The 15,527-nt window shown below is 40.5% G+C and overlaps 1 gene segment (V, D, J or C); it reads right to left on the bottom strand.

Annotated features, from left to right (window-relative positions):
- Positions 1–14,578: 14,578 nt before the first annotated feature.
- LOC120853717 lies at positions 14,579–15,294 on the bottom strand. The segment is given in 2 exon segments: positions 14,579–15,027; positions 15,246–15,294. Coding segments are annotated over 2 exon segments (498 nt in total).
- Between the last annotated feature and the right edge of the window lie 233 nt (positions 15,295–15,527).

Here is a 15,527-nt window from a genome sequence, read left to right as displayed (position 1 = left end):
GATGCCTCCTCTTCTTACTGAGACATTTTCACTGTGAGACACTTCACTAAACCCTGAGGGAGGGAGTGTCATAAGCTGTTGCGGAAATGTTCCTGCTCCTGCAGCCAGTCAGCTCACCCAACAAATCCTGCTCAGGCCCTCCCACCTCAACCAACTCAGAAGGGGCTGGCGAGGGGTGGAGGAGGGTGGGAAATAGGAAGGTCATTATTTTAGAACCTGAGGGGCATTTTCTAAGAACATTGCAGTGAAGGCAGACTGATTTTGAATTTGTGGAAGATTTTAGGGAAGAGAAAACAAAAATTAATTATCTAGCCATAGTTTTAGTCTCAGATGGCCTGGATGCAGAAGATTCTTGCATAATGAAATATTTTCTCAGGAGTTCTCAGGATCATTTGTGGTTTTTTTTTGGCATCTCCTGTGTACAAACCTGTGATTCTGAAGGGTGCTCACAAATCAGCACAGTATTCATAACAGTCTTGGCTGGAACACTTTACAGTATGAAACAGTTTCATTTTTAAATTATATATATATATTTATTCTAGACTGAACCTTCAAAAAGAGTTATATTATTTTTAATCTCTAGATGGGCACTGAAATTAGAATTTTAAATTTTTAAATTTTTATTAAAACATAATTTTAAAATAAAAATAAATTTTAAATAAAATTTCAGGTTTAAATACATCATATTTTATTTATTTTGTTATTTTTTAAATTAGAGGATAATTGCTTTACATTGTTGTGTTAATTTCTTCCATACAACGAGAATCAGTCATGGTTTTATATACATATATATACCATCCCTCTTGAGCCTCCCTCCCCTTTTCCATCCCAACCCTCTAGTTCCTCACAGAGCACCAGTATGGGCTCCATCTGATATATTGCACCTTCCCACTAGTTATCTATTTTACACTAAATACATTTTAATGGTTGATTATTGTTATTTGTATTCTGCTTTTTACCTCTAGTAGGTTATTTCAAAAGAACAATAAGTATTTTTTAAAGCATATGAAAATCAATTCTGCTTTTTTTCAGAGTCTATGATAAATAATGGTTCCCTGTATGTGGATTTAGAGCTAAAGGGGATAGAAAATGACGACTTGTATATTTTCACTGAAGTAAAACAGAAGTGATCTGCAGACTCTCAGGATCAGATGGACAGTTCAAGGCTGTTGCAAATGTTGACTAAAGGAACTGTGAGAGAGAGTGTAGAAAAATAAAAGTAATAATAATTATTATTGGCCACACAGTGGATATTAGAGAAATAGAATTAGAAGAGAGAAAAGAAGAGAGGGGCAACCAGAGTGGGTCACTTGGAACTTTGCCACAAAAATGCACTTAACCTAGAATGCCCGTTATAGGTGACCACTGGATAAACAAAGCCTTTTTCTTCTCCATATTCTATTGTCTGGACATATAAGAAGAGATAAGGAAGTTCACTAGAGGTAGGAATAGTTGCACCTCCACTTCAGGGGGCCCCTTTAGAGCCAGTGATGTGATTGTCAGGCAGGTCACTGACTGGCCTCCAGTTCTTCCTGCAACATTAGTGCTAAATCAATGAAACCAGGACAAATCTGCCTATACTAAGACAGTGTCTCTATTCAGATTTCAGTCAGAACTGGTTTGTTCTATAGAGGCAGGCTCATGGAATATAATGTTACTATTTCCCTGTGAAGAGCATTCCCAACAGGAGAAGGGTGGTGGAGAACAAGACTGTGCAGCAAGGAAGCTGAGAGCCATATTGTGGAAGATTTTCCCTAAGGAGCCTGAAGGAATGTGCCAGAGTGCTGAGTCCTATTACAGGAAAATCTAAGATTGAAAAGATCCCTATTTAAGTAAATTATAGTGATTGTCAGGAAGAAATACTTCCCTGACAATGACTGCTCCTGGTGTTGAGCCTGTTCAAATGTATACTTCAGCGAGCTGAGAGATACGGAAGCTCATAGGAGTGAAATGGAACTTTTGTTGGAGGTGACATTTCCAGTTTATGCAACATCACCCCCTGGAGGACAGCAATTGGAACAAACACCATCTTGAGACTTTAATGCCGTATTTCCTCCTCGTTCTTACCAGGGTTGAATTTCTTCCCATTCTAATTTGATGAGCATTTTCAGGGGTTCACATATTAAGTTGTTGTTGTTGTTCAGTCACTAAGTTGTGTCCAACACTTTGAGGTGCCATGGACTGCAGCATGCCAGGCCTCCCTGTCCGTCACTATCTCCCAGAGTTTGTTCAAATTCAAGTTCATTGAGTCAGTGAAGCCATCCCACTATCTCATCCTCTGTCACCATCTTCTCCTCCTGTCCTCAATCTATCCCAGCATCAGGATCTTTTCCAATAAGCTGGCTCTTCACATCACATGGCCAAAGTATTGGAGCTTCAGCAGCAGTCTTCCAAAGAATACTCAGGGTTGATTTCCTTTAGGATTGATGGTTTTGATCTCCATGCTGTCCAAGGACTCTCAAGAGTCTTCTCCAGTACCACAACTCAAAAGCATCAATTTTTCAGTGCTCAGACTTTATGGTCAGACTCTCACATCCATACATGACTACTGGGAAAATGATAGTTTTGACTATATGGATCTTTGTCAGCAAAGTGATATCTCTGCTTTTTAATAGACTGTTGGTAAAGACTCTTGAGAGTCCCTTGGATTGCAAGGAGATCCAACCAGTCCATTCTAAAGGAGATCAGCCCTGAGTGTTCTTTCAAAGGACTGATGCTAAAGCTGAAACTCCAATACTATGGCCACCTCATGTGAAGAGCTGACTCATTGGAAAAGACTGATGCTGGGAGGGATTGGGGACAGGAGGAGAAGGGAACGACAGAGGATGAGATGGCTGGATGGCATCACCGACTCGATGGACGTAAGTTTGGGTGAACTCCAGGAGATGGTGATGGACAGGGAGGCCTGGTGTGCTGCAATTCATAGGGTTGCAAAGAGTCAGACATGACTGAGCGACTGAACTGAATTGAACTGAGGTTTGTAATAGCTTTTCTTCCAAGGAGCAAGCATCCTTTAATTTCATGGCTGCAGTCACCATGCAGTGATTTTGCAGACCTATAATATAAAATTTCCATCGCTTCCACTTTCCCCCCACCTATTTGCCATGAAGTGATGGGACCGAATGTCATGCTCTTAGTTTTTTTAATTTTCAGTTTTAATCCAACTTTTTCACTCTCGTCTTTCACTCTCATCAGGAGGTTCTTTAGTTCCTCTTGGCTTTCTACCATATGCATGGTGTCATCTGCATATCTGAGGTTATTGATATTTCTCCCAGCAGTCTTGATTCCAGCTTGTGATTCATCCAGCCCAGGGTTTTACATGAGGTACTCTGCAAAGAGTTAAATAAGCAGGGTGACAATATACAGTCTTGACATGCTCCTTTCCCAATTTTGAGCCAGTCTGTGGTTCCATGTCTGATTCTAACTGTTGCTTCTTGACCCACATACATGTTTCTCAGGAGACAGTGGTGGACTTCCCTATCAATGCTCCTTTCAGATATCAAAAGTGGGTTTTAAAAATGCAAATAGCTTCATATGAGAAGAAATGAAATACAAATAGCCATGCAGTGAGAAGGTTGAACTAAACCAAAGTCAAAATCTCTCCACTGAGTTAATGAGGCATAACAGACTGTTCTGGTATAAAACATGCAGATTTCTTGCCAGGTGTGTGAGAAGAAGGCATGTGTCCATGTCTCATTCATGAATATGAAGAAACACCATAGAAAGTCTAGCTCTTAGGATGTAGCAACAGTGGAGTTTAAATGTTGACCCAGTTGAACCATGTTATTTTGTTTGATATCTTTGAGCAAGCATTTAGTGCATTTTAAATCATGGGAAAAGAGGCTAGAGATCTGACTCAATGATATGGCCAGTATACTGGTGGGAGTCAAGGTTAGTGATGTTCAGTACAGTCTAGTTAGTTGAGGGAACTACAGTGACTGGAATACCTGTTAATCTACAGTTCCACTTCCCCCCTGATTACTGAAAACACTGTAGTTCATTGACTTTCCCTTTTCCAACCCACACATGGCTCTTCCTCAGCGCTGGTCCCAGAGCAGCAGTAGGCATGGCTTTGGGTATGGGCTGCAGGGGTTTAGCGGCACTGTGTGGAGGCACAGAAGTATGTGGCTGAGTCTTCAGTCCTCTGATATACAGGGAGCTGTAGCCCTCCTTAGTATTCAGAGTGACTCTCACTCATTGTTTCTCTTTTTCATCCCCATTTACACTCACTACAAACAGGTTCTTGGGGCTTTTTGCAGGTTCCCATCTGTACCAGTGTAATGTACAGAAAGAGCTGGAAGGGGAACTGCAGGTGAAATTGGGGCTCTCTCCTTCCTGAACATAGCGAAGGAAGACACTGTTCCACAGTCAAGAGGCTGTTCACTCCTGTTCAGAAAGACAAGGTCAGAAATAGAAAATAATTTATCTACAGAGTATTCATTGTCTTCACTTTCCCAAATATTAGAACCTGGAGATGCCTGACTGCATCCCCCACCTTCCCCATCACCACCCCAGACTGCTCAGAATGTCTTCAGCTGCTCCTGGACTTATGACCAAGATGAAACCTCAGGATCAGTAATGAGGCTAGAAAAGTGCTCCTCTCCATTTATTCTGATCAAGTATCCTCAACATGGAAAGTTCTACAGCCTAGATCTGAGGAACATTCTGCTTCAGGTAATAAGGATTCTGCATCTTGTTGCTCAGCCAATCAGAGAGGAGAACACATACATGGGCTAGAAATACACCATTTCTGCCCTTGAATAAGTTTCCTGTGGTTCAAGGCGGGATCAAACTCTGCTTTCTTGAGACAAACTTCAGAAACATTGAGGATATCTCTCGTGACCTCACAATGCAAAGAGAGCCGACAACCTTTCAGAATTGGGTTGCCTTATGATCGGCTGCTGTTATTCAACCTGAAAGAGAATGGGATTGCAAACCTGGCAGGAAACACACTTCGGTTAGGAATCTTTTACATAAAATTTCAATAAAATTTATAAACTTTCAAGTCCCAGTTTATAAATGTGCACAAATGCTGTGTGTTAAATTATCTTTATGCACACCATTCTAATAGAAAAGTTATGCAATAGAGATATTATTTCCAACTTACAAACAAGAAAACTAAAGCTGAAAGAAATCAAGTAACTAACTTGAGACCACACATATGGTAGGTGGCATAGTAAGAATCACAATGCATATCTATCTGGCTAAATAATCTATTGTATTTGGAATCTGCCACACTATCTACATTTGTGATATTCAGTAAAAGTGTAAGTGTTAGTGAAGGCATATTCTAAAAATACTGGGAACCTACTTTGTGCTATTCTTCCTAATAGCAGCAAAATGTGCAACATCTGGTGAATGGATAAATGAAATATAATTCATTTGCCAGTGAATTGCTATTCATCAATAAATATGAGTGAAATACTAATGTATACTACAAGATAAATAATTTTTAAAATTATTTTAAGGAATAATAGCCAAACCCAAGATTACATATTGAATGATTTCATGTATGTGAAATATCCATGAAAGGAACTTATAAAGTTATAAATGTGGTCAGTGGTTGCATTGGGGCCAAGTGTGGAAATAAAGAACAACTATAATCGGGGATGAAGGATAATTTACAAAAAATTATTAAACTGGAAATTCAAAATAGATGAATATTAGGGAATGTCACTTATACCTCAATCAGTTCAGTTCAGTTCAGTAGCTCAGTCGTGTCCGACTCTTTGTGACCTCATGAATCACAGCACGCCAGGCCTCCCTGTAGAGTTGCTTAAAAATAAATAAGAATTTTGTTCTGTCTTATCTGTTATAGTCCAGGAAGAATGTTAGTTTAATTCAACATGCACATATTTATTTAAACTGTGATTTTGGGCCCACAATTTCCCTAGGGCCTTTGAAAATTATAAAAGTAACATTACCTGTGAGCTCAATATGTAGTTGGAGAAATAAAGTGCATCCAGGAAAATTTATTAGTACAAGGTAGCATTAATTAAGACTGTTCAGAATCTAAATCTACTTCTTGGAATCTGGTACTGCAGATTGACTGCAAAACCTTCTTTCCAGTGAACAACCGAAATAAGCAAAGGAAACAGCATGGTTGTTGTTCAGTCGCTAAGTCGACTGTTTGTGACCCCAAGCACACTAGTGTCCTCTGTCCTCCACTATGCCCCGGAGTTTGCTCAAATTCATGTCCATTAACTCAGTGATGCTATCTAACCACCTCATCTCATCTCACCTAAACAGTTAGGGGTAGATGCTAAAAATCAGAGCAGTGCCTTCCATGTATGTGCTCACTCGCTCAGTCGTGTCCGACTCTTTTCAACCCCATGGACTGTAGCCTGCCAGGCTTCTCTGTCCATGGGGATTCTCCAGGCAAGAATACTGGAGAGGCTTGCCATGCCCTCCTCCAGGGGATCGTCCCAACTCAGAGGTCGAACCCAGGTCTCTCACATTGCAGGTATATTCATCATTGTTTGTCCCATCAGAGGAGCTCATGAATACTGAAACTTAAGTCGTGTTCTGAAAAGAGAAACAGGATTGGAAGGTCTCAATAGCTAACTCCTGACTTACCTTCTTAAGAAAAGAGATGCAGTTATGGTTAATAAAGAATATCTGAAAAGTCTCATTAATGTCTCCTATTTAGAAGTATAAATGTATGTTTGGGGAGGGGATGCTAGACTAACAGTAGTGTAATGTAGAGTTAGTTGCTCAGTTGTGTCTGGCTCTTTGCAACCCATTGACTGAAGGCTCTACTGTAAATGGGATTTTCTGGGCAAAAATACAAGAGTAGGTTACCATGCACTCTTCCATGGATCGAACTCACGTCTAAACCCTGACCCAGGAATTAAACCCATGTCTCTCATGTCTCCTGCATTGGCAGGCCAGTTCTTTACTAACTAGCACCACCTGTGAAGCCCTGACACACAGAAGTCACTACAAATCGATTTCCTTTTCTTTTCTCCAGATCACAGCAATCAGCCCACTTGAGGATAGGACTGTGAGGACATGACCACACCATTCAGAAAACTCATTTGCTATGGAGCTTATTTCTGATGAGACTACTAATTCCTTGATAAATTTACCCACACATTGGAGGGTCTGTGTCCAAACCAGGAAGAATAGGCCTCCAACAGCAGGAAGCATTCCTTCAACTAATATGGCAAAATCCTGAAATCTAAAGCTATTGTAATTATCTGAAATAGAGGACAACCCAATTGACCACTAGATCAATTAAATAAATCTGCCTGAAGTGGCTTGTAAGGTAAAAATGTTGACAATTCTAGATAAACAAATCAAAATGAGTCCAACTTAATCTTTTATTTTAGAGTTTGAGTAGTGTGAACCCTAGAAATACTTTTATCTTTTGCACTGCTGCTGCTGCTGCTAAGTCGCTTCAGTACTGGTAAAGAATCCACCTGCAAAGCAGGAAACATGAGTTCGATCACTGGGTCAGGGAGATATTGTGGAGAAGGAAATGGAAACCCGCTCCAGTATTCTTACCTAGGAAATCCTGTTGATAGCAGAGCCTGGCAAGCTACAGTCCATTGGGTCACAAAAAAGTCAGACATGATTTAACAACTAAACAACAATATATACTGCTGAACCGTTCCTGGGCCCACTTGCTTATGTGGGTTGCAGTGAAGCAAAATGCAGTGCTTATCACAGGGCACCAAGCAAGTAGTCCATGCAGCTAGGACTCAAATCCTAGAATTCCCAGATGGCTGTGGGGAAAATGTTTTAAAGATAAGGTGAGGGAAGGGAGTTATGGGGTTCACAATCAGCTTGTGGACATTCTTCTGATTCATTGCTGGTGAGTTAATCAGGAGTCAGCACAATCAACCTTTTGTTTCCAACCAGTCTGAGGTCTGGTGCTTCCAGAGTACCTGAGACAGTAAAACATCCACTTGCAGTTCAAGAGCCCCAGGTTTGATCCCTGGAGAAGGAAGATGCCCTGGAGAAGGAAATGGCAACCCACTCCAGTATTCTTGCCTGGAGAATTCCATGGACAGCGGACCCTGGCAGCTACAGCTCATGAGTTCACAAAGAGTTGGACACGACTGAGCGACTAACACACACAGTCTGAGGTCTAGCGCCAGTGAGCACATACAGGTAAGTTCTTCCACTTGGTGGGGGTTTCAGATTCTGCAAAACAGCTTAAAGAACATGGCTCAGAATGTTACACACAGTCTTTGGAGGGGGGAGGATCTGAAGGCCCTCGACTTTGTTTAATGGCTAAACTATTGGAGAAGATTCACGAGAGTCCCTTGCAGTACAAGGAGATCAAACCAGTAGGACTGATTGGAAGGACTGATGCTGAAGCTGAAGCTCCAATACTTTGGCCACCTGATGCAAAGAACTGACTCATTGGAAAACACTCTGATGCTGGGAAAGATTGAAGGCAGGAAGAGAAGGGGATGACAGAGGATGAGATGGTTGCATGGCATTACCAACTCTATGGACATGAGTTTGAGCAAGCTCTGGGAGTTGGTGATGGACAGGGAAGCTTGCAGTCCATAGGGTCGCAAAGGGTTGGACATGACTGTGCGACTGAACTGAACTGAAACTATTATTGTTTTGTCTTGCTTGATTGTTTTCTTTCTGCATTTTCTCAATTCTCTAATTAAATTTATACTTTGGGACTTGGGCAATGTCTAGAAGCTAAAGTCTTTCTACACACAAGAGGCAGAGAGAGGACATTGCAGGGGCAGATGGGGTGGTCTGCCCCATAAGGTCCTGCTCAATTATTTATAGATAGATAGATAGATAAATAGTCTCCTGTGAGTGCTATGCATTGTTCAGGAATGCAGGATGCAACACAGAAGAGAATAAAAAAAAAGGGGGCCTAGAATGCAGTAGGAAGAGAACAAATTTAAAAACTTCCTGTTAAAAAAATTAGACAATTTAAAATAGTGATACGCACTTTAAAGACAATACAAAACTGTGTTAAGATAGAGTTATTCTTAGGATGAGGAAGAGCATCTCCTCTAAGTAAGGTATGGAGGGAGGGCTCCACTCTAACACTTACTCTGCAATACCAGGCAAGGTATTGAAACGGTCTCATGTTCAATTTTATTTCTCTAAGTAGCCAGTATCTTTCTGCTGGACACTGGGCTCAGCATTGGCACTCATTACTTCATTCATTTCTTATAAGAACCCTGCATGATAAATTCTATCAATAACCATAGTGCAGAGATGAGGAAATTGATGCATAAAAATTACTGTCACAATCCCAATGTCACACAGCTAATGAATGCTATATCTAGAAATACAACTTAAGTCTTTGGTCTTAAGCACTTTGCTCCACTGTCTCCCTAAAGTAGGATGAACACAACTTTGAGGGGTTCCAGTAAGAATTGTGAACACACGTGCAAATCACTTTAGTGCAACACCTTCTCTGTCATAGGCTCTCAACCAGCTGTGCTAATGTACAAAACCTTTGAAGCTAGGAAGCCACAGCATGAAATTCCAGAGGAGACTATCTACAAGATAAAGCTCAATATTTTTCTGAGGATTGTTTAACAGTTTACAGAGGAGATTTCATGTATTATCATAAGTATCAGTGGTCTATCATGTTTCTTACTGTATTTGCTACTACTGTTTATTAGTATTTTCATAATTGACTCTTGCTCCCACTTCTCAGGATATTTCTATACTACAAAAAAGGACAGAACAGTAAACGCAATTTGATTTAATAGAAAAAAATCTATCTTGTGCAACAATTCCAAACTTTCTATACAAGGTAGCCTATAACTCTGCAGCCATAATCATCTCTTGTGTTGTATTTGTCATTTGGAATCAATCACTTTAACATGTGGCAGGCAAAAGAAAAAACAGCCAGTTTTCCTGAATCCTCTCCCTCTTGATTTCTGCACTGGGAAGTTTACTGACTGGTTCAGCTTTGGCAGCTCCTATTGTGATTAGGCTTCCCCACAATTTAATCCAAGATCACTGGATGGAGCAGGGAAGCCAGAGAAAGCCTCACAAAATGTTTGAGCAACAGTAATCTATCTTTGGATGAAGATCGGATGCCTCATGACCTGCAACCAGGACTGGAAAAAAACATAATTTAAGGGACTGTCTCCAACATGGATGGAAGGACTTTTTTATCAGGAGAAACTACACTACACCAGGATGAGAAGACGACGACATCAGAGGTAGACAGCTTCCCCGAGATGCTGGACCTGATTCGTATGATCGTTTATGTTTTCTTGACTTCTTAGACATTTGCATATAAGTCAAATGCTTTTTTATCATAGGCCTGATCCTATGCTAGTTTTAAAAATCAATCCAATTGTTGGGTTTGTGGCCAATTACCTGTGTCTAGTTCTGGGTTACCTTGGTAAATTTCTCTACTACCAGACTCTAAAAAAAAAAAAAAAAAAACAAGTTTGAGCAAGGCACCAGGTGGGAGTATATTAGCTTTCATTCTTGCTGCATGCAGTGTGCTAGAGTCCGATTCTTAGGACGGAAAAACAGATTTTGACAAAGGATTCACAAAGGGGTGACATTTAAGTTGAAACATGAAGGGATTAAGAGGTGCATCATGTTCATATTTGGGGAATAGCATCACTGGTTCAGTGGTAAAGAATCCACCTTCCAGCAGATTCAATCCCTGGGTCTGGAAGATCCCATAGAGAAGGAAATGGCTACCCTCTCCAGTATTCTTGCCTGGGAAGCCCCATGGACAGACGACGAGTCAGACATGACTTAGTGACTAAACAAAGCATCACAGTCAAGAGGGAAAAACAAGGGGCACAGGTATTGATAGGGAAACAAGCTTGGGGTGTTTAAGGAATGAAATCTCACTGTAGCCTTTGTTTGTCCCAGCACCCTATTACATAAGAAACTTACTAAAGCATCTGGCACTGTGCACTAGTTAGTGGATGCTTTCCTCATTTACTGATCCTGGGACAGTTGAATCTATGTTTGGCATTTTCTTTCTTAGTTCCCTTTAGCGTCCATAAACCAGTAATGTCACCACCACTGAGACATCCAGCCACCCAGTTCTGGGGCCAAGTGTTTCTCCATAGTCCTGACCTTGCTCCTAAGCAGCCCTCTAAAATGCGACAGACTGGCTGATAATAAAAGGTAGAGAAGCTTTTCACAATTAGGAAAGACAGGGTTCATTTCCCAAAGTTGTTTTGTTTTGTTTTTTAAAAGGAAACAATAAAGCCTATCTCTTAGGGTTTTGATATTTGAATTAGATAATGAATCTGAAACACAAACTGCAGTGCCTCACATTGAGAAAAGCTCAGTAAATACCAGCTTTCTTTTTTCCAGTAAATCCTACCTCTCCTTCAATGTCCAGGTCTGTAATTTGTTACTGTTTCTTCTTTTCTCCACATCGGTTTAATGATGGAAGCTTCTAGAAAATTCACTTAGTCACTTAGTTTCCTGGAGACAGTCATTATTTCTCCCTATTTCCTGGAGTCATCTTCTCCTAAACACATTGATATGCTCAGAGTACTGAAAGGACCCAGATGGAACACTGAGATAAGGTATTATTTTCATTTCCCTAATTAATAATAATATTAAGGTTTTTGTATATTTATTAGCTATCGGATATCTTATTTCTGAGTTGGATCTCCAAGATTTTGTCATTCTTTATTATCTGTTTTCCTAATGATTTAAAGGAACTTCTAACATATTCTGCATTTGAGTCCTTTTTCAGAAATATGCATGGCAAATACAGTTTATCAGTCTGTGCACTGACTTTCAAAACTCTTAGCAATGATTTATAATAAACACACAATTAAAAAAATATACTTTGACGTTCATAAGATACTAACTTGAATATTTTGCCTGTTTTCTTTAAGCTCTTTAAAAAATATAATCTGGTGGCTTCTGTCGCTTCTAATATGAAGTTAGATATCATTTTAATGATGTTTCCCAGAAGACAATGGCTTGCAAACGTCTGCCAAAACCAGAGTGATGGACCTGTAGAATTCCTTATTCAAATGTATGACTTTCCTCATAGCATTGCTCCTGAATAAGGAGATTGCTTTATAGGAAGTGAAGTATAGCAGTGAATGGAAATGCTTGCTGAGCAAAGAGGTTATAGAATGGGTAATGGAGGAGGTGGTTATAAATACCTGCTATAATAACCATGTGGTCATTTGCAGAAATAAGAACAATAACACTTATGAAAATATGTTTTTCATTTCTATATAAATATATTTATGTATTATATTAACCAATTTTGGGAGAAGGCAATGGCACCCCACTCCAGTGCTCTTGTCTGGACAATCCCATGGAAGGAGGAGCCTAACTCCCCTCTCCCATTTGCTACATGTGGTAAGAAGATACACTAATATAAGTCAATCTTATATCTTTTTATATCTCAGTAGTGAAGACACAGGATTCAGTGGAAGAGTGTGGCTTAGCTAGAAGAGAAAGTACCATCACCCACAAGTGGATAAATGAACTTGCTGTAATCTTTGAAGGATGTGTTTAGACTGTTCTGGGTTGAATGAGGAACTACTGCATCACATTAGCAAGAAGTGTGGTGCTGGAGAAGATTCTCGAGAGTCCCTTGGACTACAAGGAGATCAACCCAGACAATCCTAAAGGAAATCAACCCTGAATATTCATTGAAAGGACTGATGCTGAGGCTGAAACTCCAACACTTTGGCTAGTTGATGAGAAGAGCCATATCATTTGAAAAGACTCTGAAGCTGGGAAAGATTGAAGGCAAAAGGAGAAGAAGGCAGCAGAGGATAAGACAGTTGGATGGTATCACCAAATCAATGGACATGAATTTGAGCAAACTCCAGGAGACAGTGGAAGATAGAGGAGGCCTTGTGCTACAGTCCATGGGGTCACAAAAAGTAAGACACAACCTAGTTTCTGAACAGCAACAACATTACCAAGAAGCATAGTTTTGCTATCTTCTTTATTCAAAAGCTGTTAAAAGAGTACAGATGGATGCCAAATTAATCTAGAGGGTATTGTAGCAGTTTTGAGCTACCTTAACTGACTGGAAATGTCTTTCCCAGAATGTGCTTCCTGTATTGTTCTGGCTTAGGGTTGGTCACAAAAGAAATTTGTGTGACATTTGGAAGGTCATTGTGATGAAGCAGCCACAGTGTTTAAGTTTTGGGGGTTGGTGCAGGGCTCCAGGGATTATGGCTACTCACACGTGTTGCTGCTGATCTGACATTTCATCTTATTGTTGACTCACAACACCTCCACTTCCCTTCAAATCTCCTCATCTTCTCTTTGTCTTGGGCCAAGTATGTATGTAAGTTCAGTTCAGTGCAGTGAGGTCACTCAGTCATGTCCAACTCTTTGCGACCCTACGGACTGCAGCACGCCAGGCTTCCCTGTCCATCACCAATTCCTTGAGTTTACTCAAATTAATGTCCATTGAGTCAGTGATGCCATGCAACCATCTCACCCTCTGTCATCCCCTTCTCCTCCTGCCTTCAATCTTTCCCAGCATCAGGGTCTTTTCCAATGAGTCAGTTCTTCACATCAGGTGGCCAAAATATTGGAGTTTCAGTTTCAGCATCAGTCCTTCCAAAATTCAGGTCTGATTTCCTTTAGGATGGACTGGTTTGATCTTGCAGTCCAAGGGATTCTCAAGAGCCTTCTCTAACACCGCAGTTCAAAAGCATCAATTCTTTGGCACTCAGCTTTCTTTATAGTGCAAATCTCACCTCCATACATGATTACTGGAAAAACCATAGCTTTGACTAGATGGACCTTTGTTGGCAAAGTAATGTCTCTGCTTTTTAATGTGCTATCTAAGTTGGTCATAACTTTTCTTCCAAGGAGTAAGTGTCTTTTAATTTCATGACTGTAGTCACCATCTGCAATGATTTTGGAGCCCAAAAAATGAAGTCCATCACTGTTTCCATTGTTTCCCCATCTATTTGCCAATAAGTGATGGGACCAAAGGCCATGATCTTATTTTTCTGAATGTTGAGGTTTAAGCTAATTTTAAGCCTGGTGTCAAATGACACCCACTTCTCCTAAGGTCACCCATGACTGTGAGACTGAAGGAGGTGAGACGTACACAAGTTTTAGTGTGTCTTGTGGGTTCCATTATCCTCATGATTCTAATATGTCCTTATGAGTCACAGTTTATCCACTCTTCAGTCTATTTCCAGCTTTGTTCTACAACGATTACTCTAGCTGATTAACAATGAATTTATTCTCAATACCAGATACAAAGATAACAGCTTTGTATACACTCTTCCACCAAATCTAGCAATTGCCTGAGTTCTAATCTTTATAACTAATTTCTTATTCCCTACCATTGGTGGTTCTGCTTGTCTAATTGCACCTTAAGTGACATAAGTCTAGGAAGAAAGGATTCAGGAAATTATTTCCATGATGATTCCAGATAACTAGACCCAGGTGTGTGATATGAGTGTATTTTAGTGAAACTGTCACTTTACATTATTATGGAGCTAGTTTATAACTTTAGACAAGGTTACACATGTTCTGTATGGTTGATTTAAATTCAAAAATTCAAGAGGAGGATGTATTAATAGAAAGTTATTCTGGACACCTGAATCCAAATGTCATAGAAGAAGCTTTCATTTGGAATTAATTCCTCTGATCTAGATCACAGATAAAGCAACCACAGGACTATCATTTCTTGTCCGAGGTCTGCAGGTGTGCATTTCAGCTGGGGTCCTGCAGCAGGGGGGCTCTCTCTTATTAAGCTCTGGGGTTTTTGTTGAGCTTTTCCTATTAATTCAAACACTGTGTGTACCCAGAGAGCACAGAAATACTTTGCAGAATGTTCCAGTTTTAAGAATGAAATAGTGAGGCTGATGGATTTACGTGCTTTCTGGAAGTTTACAGAGTAGCGGCCATCCCTTTCATTCCTGTCTTCTGAATACTGATGAATGAGGTAAGTCATCTCTCCATTGGGAAGCTGCTGGTACCAAAAAATCCAGTAGTCATGCACCTTCCTGCTTATTTCATACTGACAGTTAAGGGTGACTATCTTCCCCACTTGACTGATTATGACAGGCTGGTTTTGAGTAACATTCTGGGCCACACCAGATCCTGTGGAAAAAAGCAGAAAACAGAGCTGAAATAGTGAACAAAATACTGTAGAAATTAGACAAATTTTGGACCCAAATATTTACAAACTAAACCTAAATCATAAGATGCCTGCTTTTCCCCAATGCTCCTTTCCTCCCCAAGTCCCTGTGAAGCACCTTGTGCCTGTGTGCAATCCTTTCACCCTGAACATGCGCACCCATGTTTGGAAGCATCCCTACCAGAGAAGGTGAAGGCCAGGAACACCCAGAGCAGGCTGGAGAGCGGCATGAGGCATGGATTCCCCTGCTCAAATGTGTTTAATTCTGCCTCAGGCTGAGAGTCCGGTGTCTATAAGTGCCTGGCAGCACAGATACATAGCACCTGGGTTCCTGTGTGACTCCCCCAAACAGGAAGTAGGGGGTCATGTTCATCGACCATATGGTCTGTGTACAGATAAAGTCTGGCTCACCACACACCTTTAATTTGTGTACTTTTCTTTCCCTGGTCATTAAGTTTGGCAG

The sequence above is a fragment of the Oryx dammah genome, unplaced genomic scaffold (assembly GCF_014754425.2).
Source record: "Oryx dammah isolate SB20612 unplaced genomic scaffold, SCBI_Odam_1.1 HiC_scaffold_26, whole genome shotgun sequence".
Lineage (NCBI taxonomy): Eukaryota > Metazoa > Chordata > Mammalia > Artiodactyla > Bovidae > Oryx > Oryx dammah.
The sequence above is the reverse complement of the archived record's forward strand: the minus strand, read 5'-3'. Positions and strand labels throughout refer to the sequence as shown.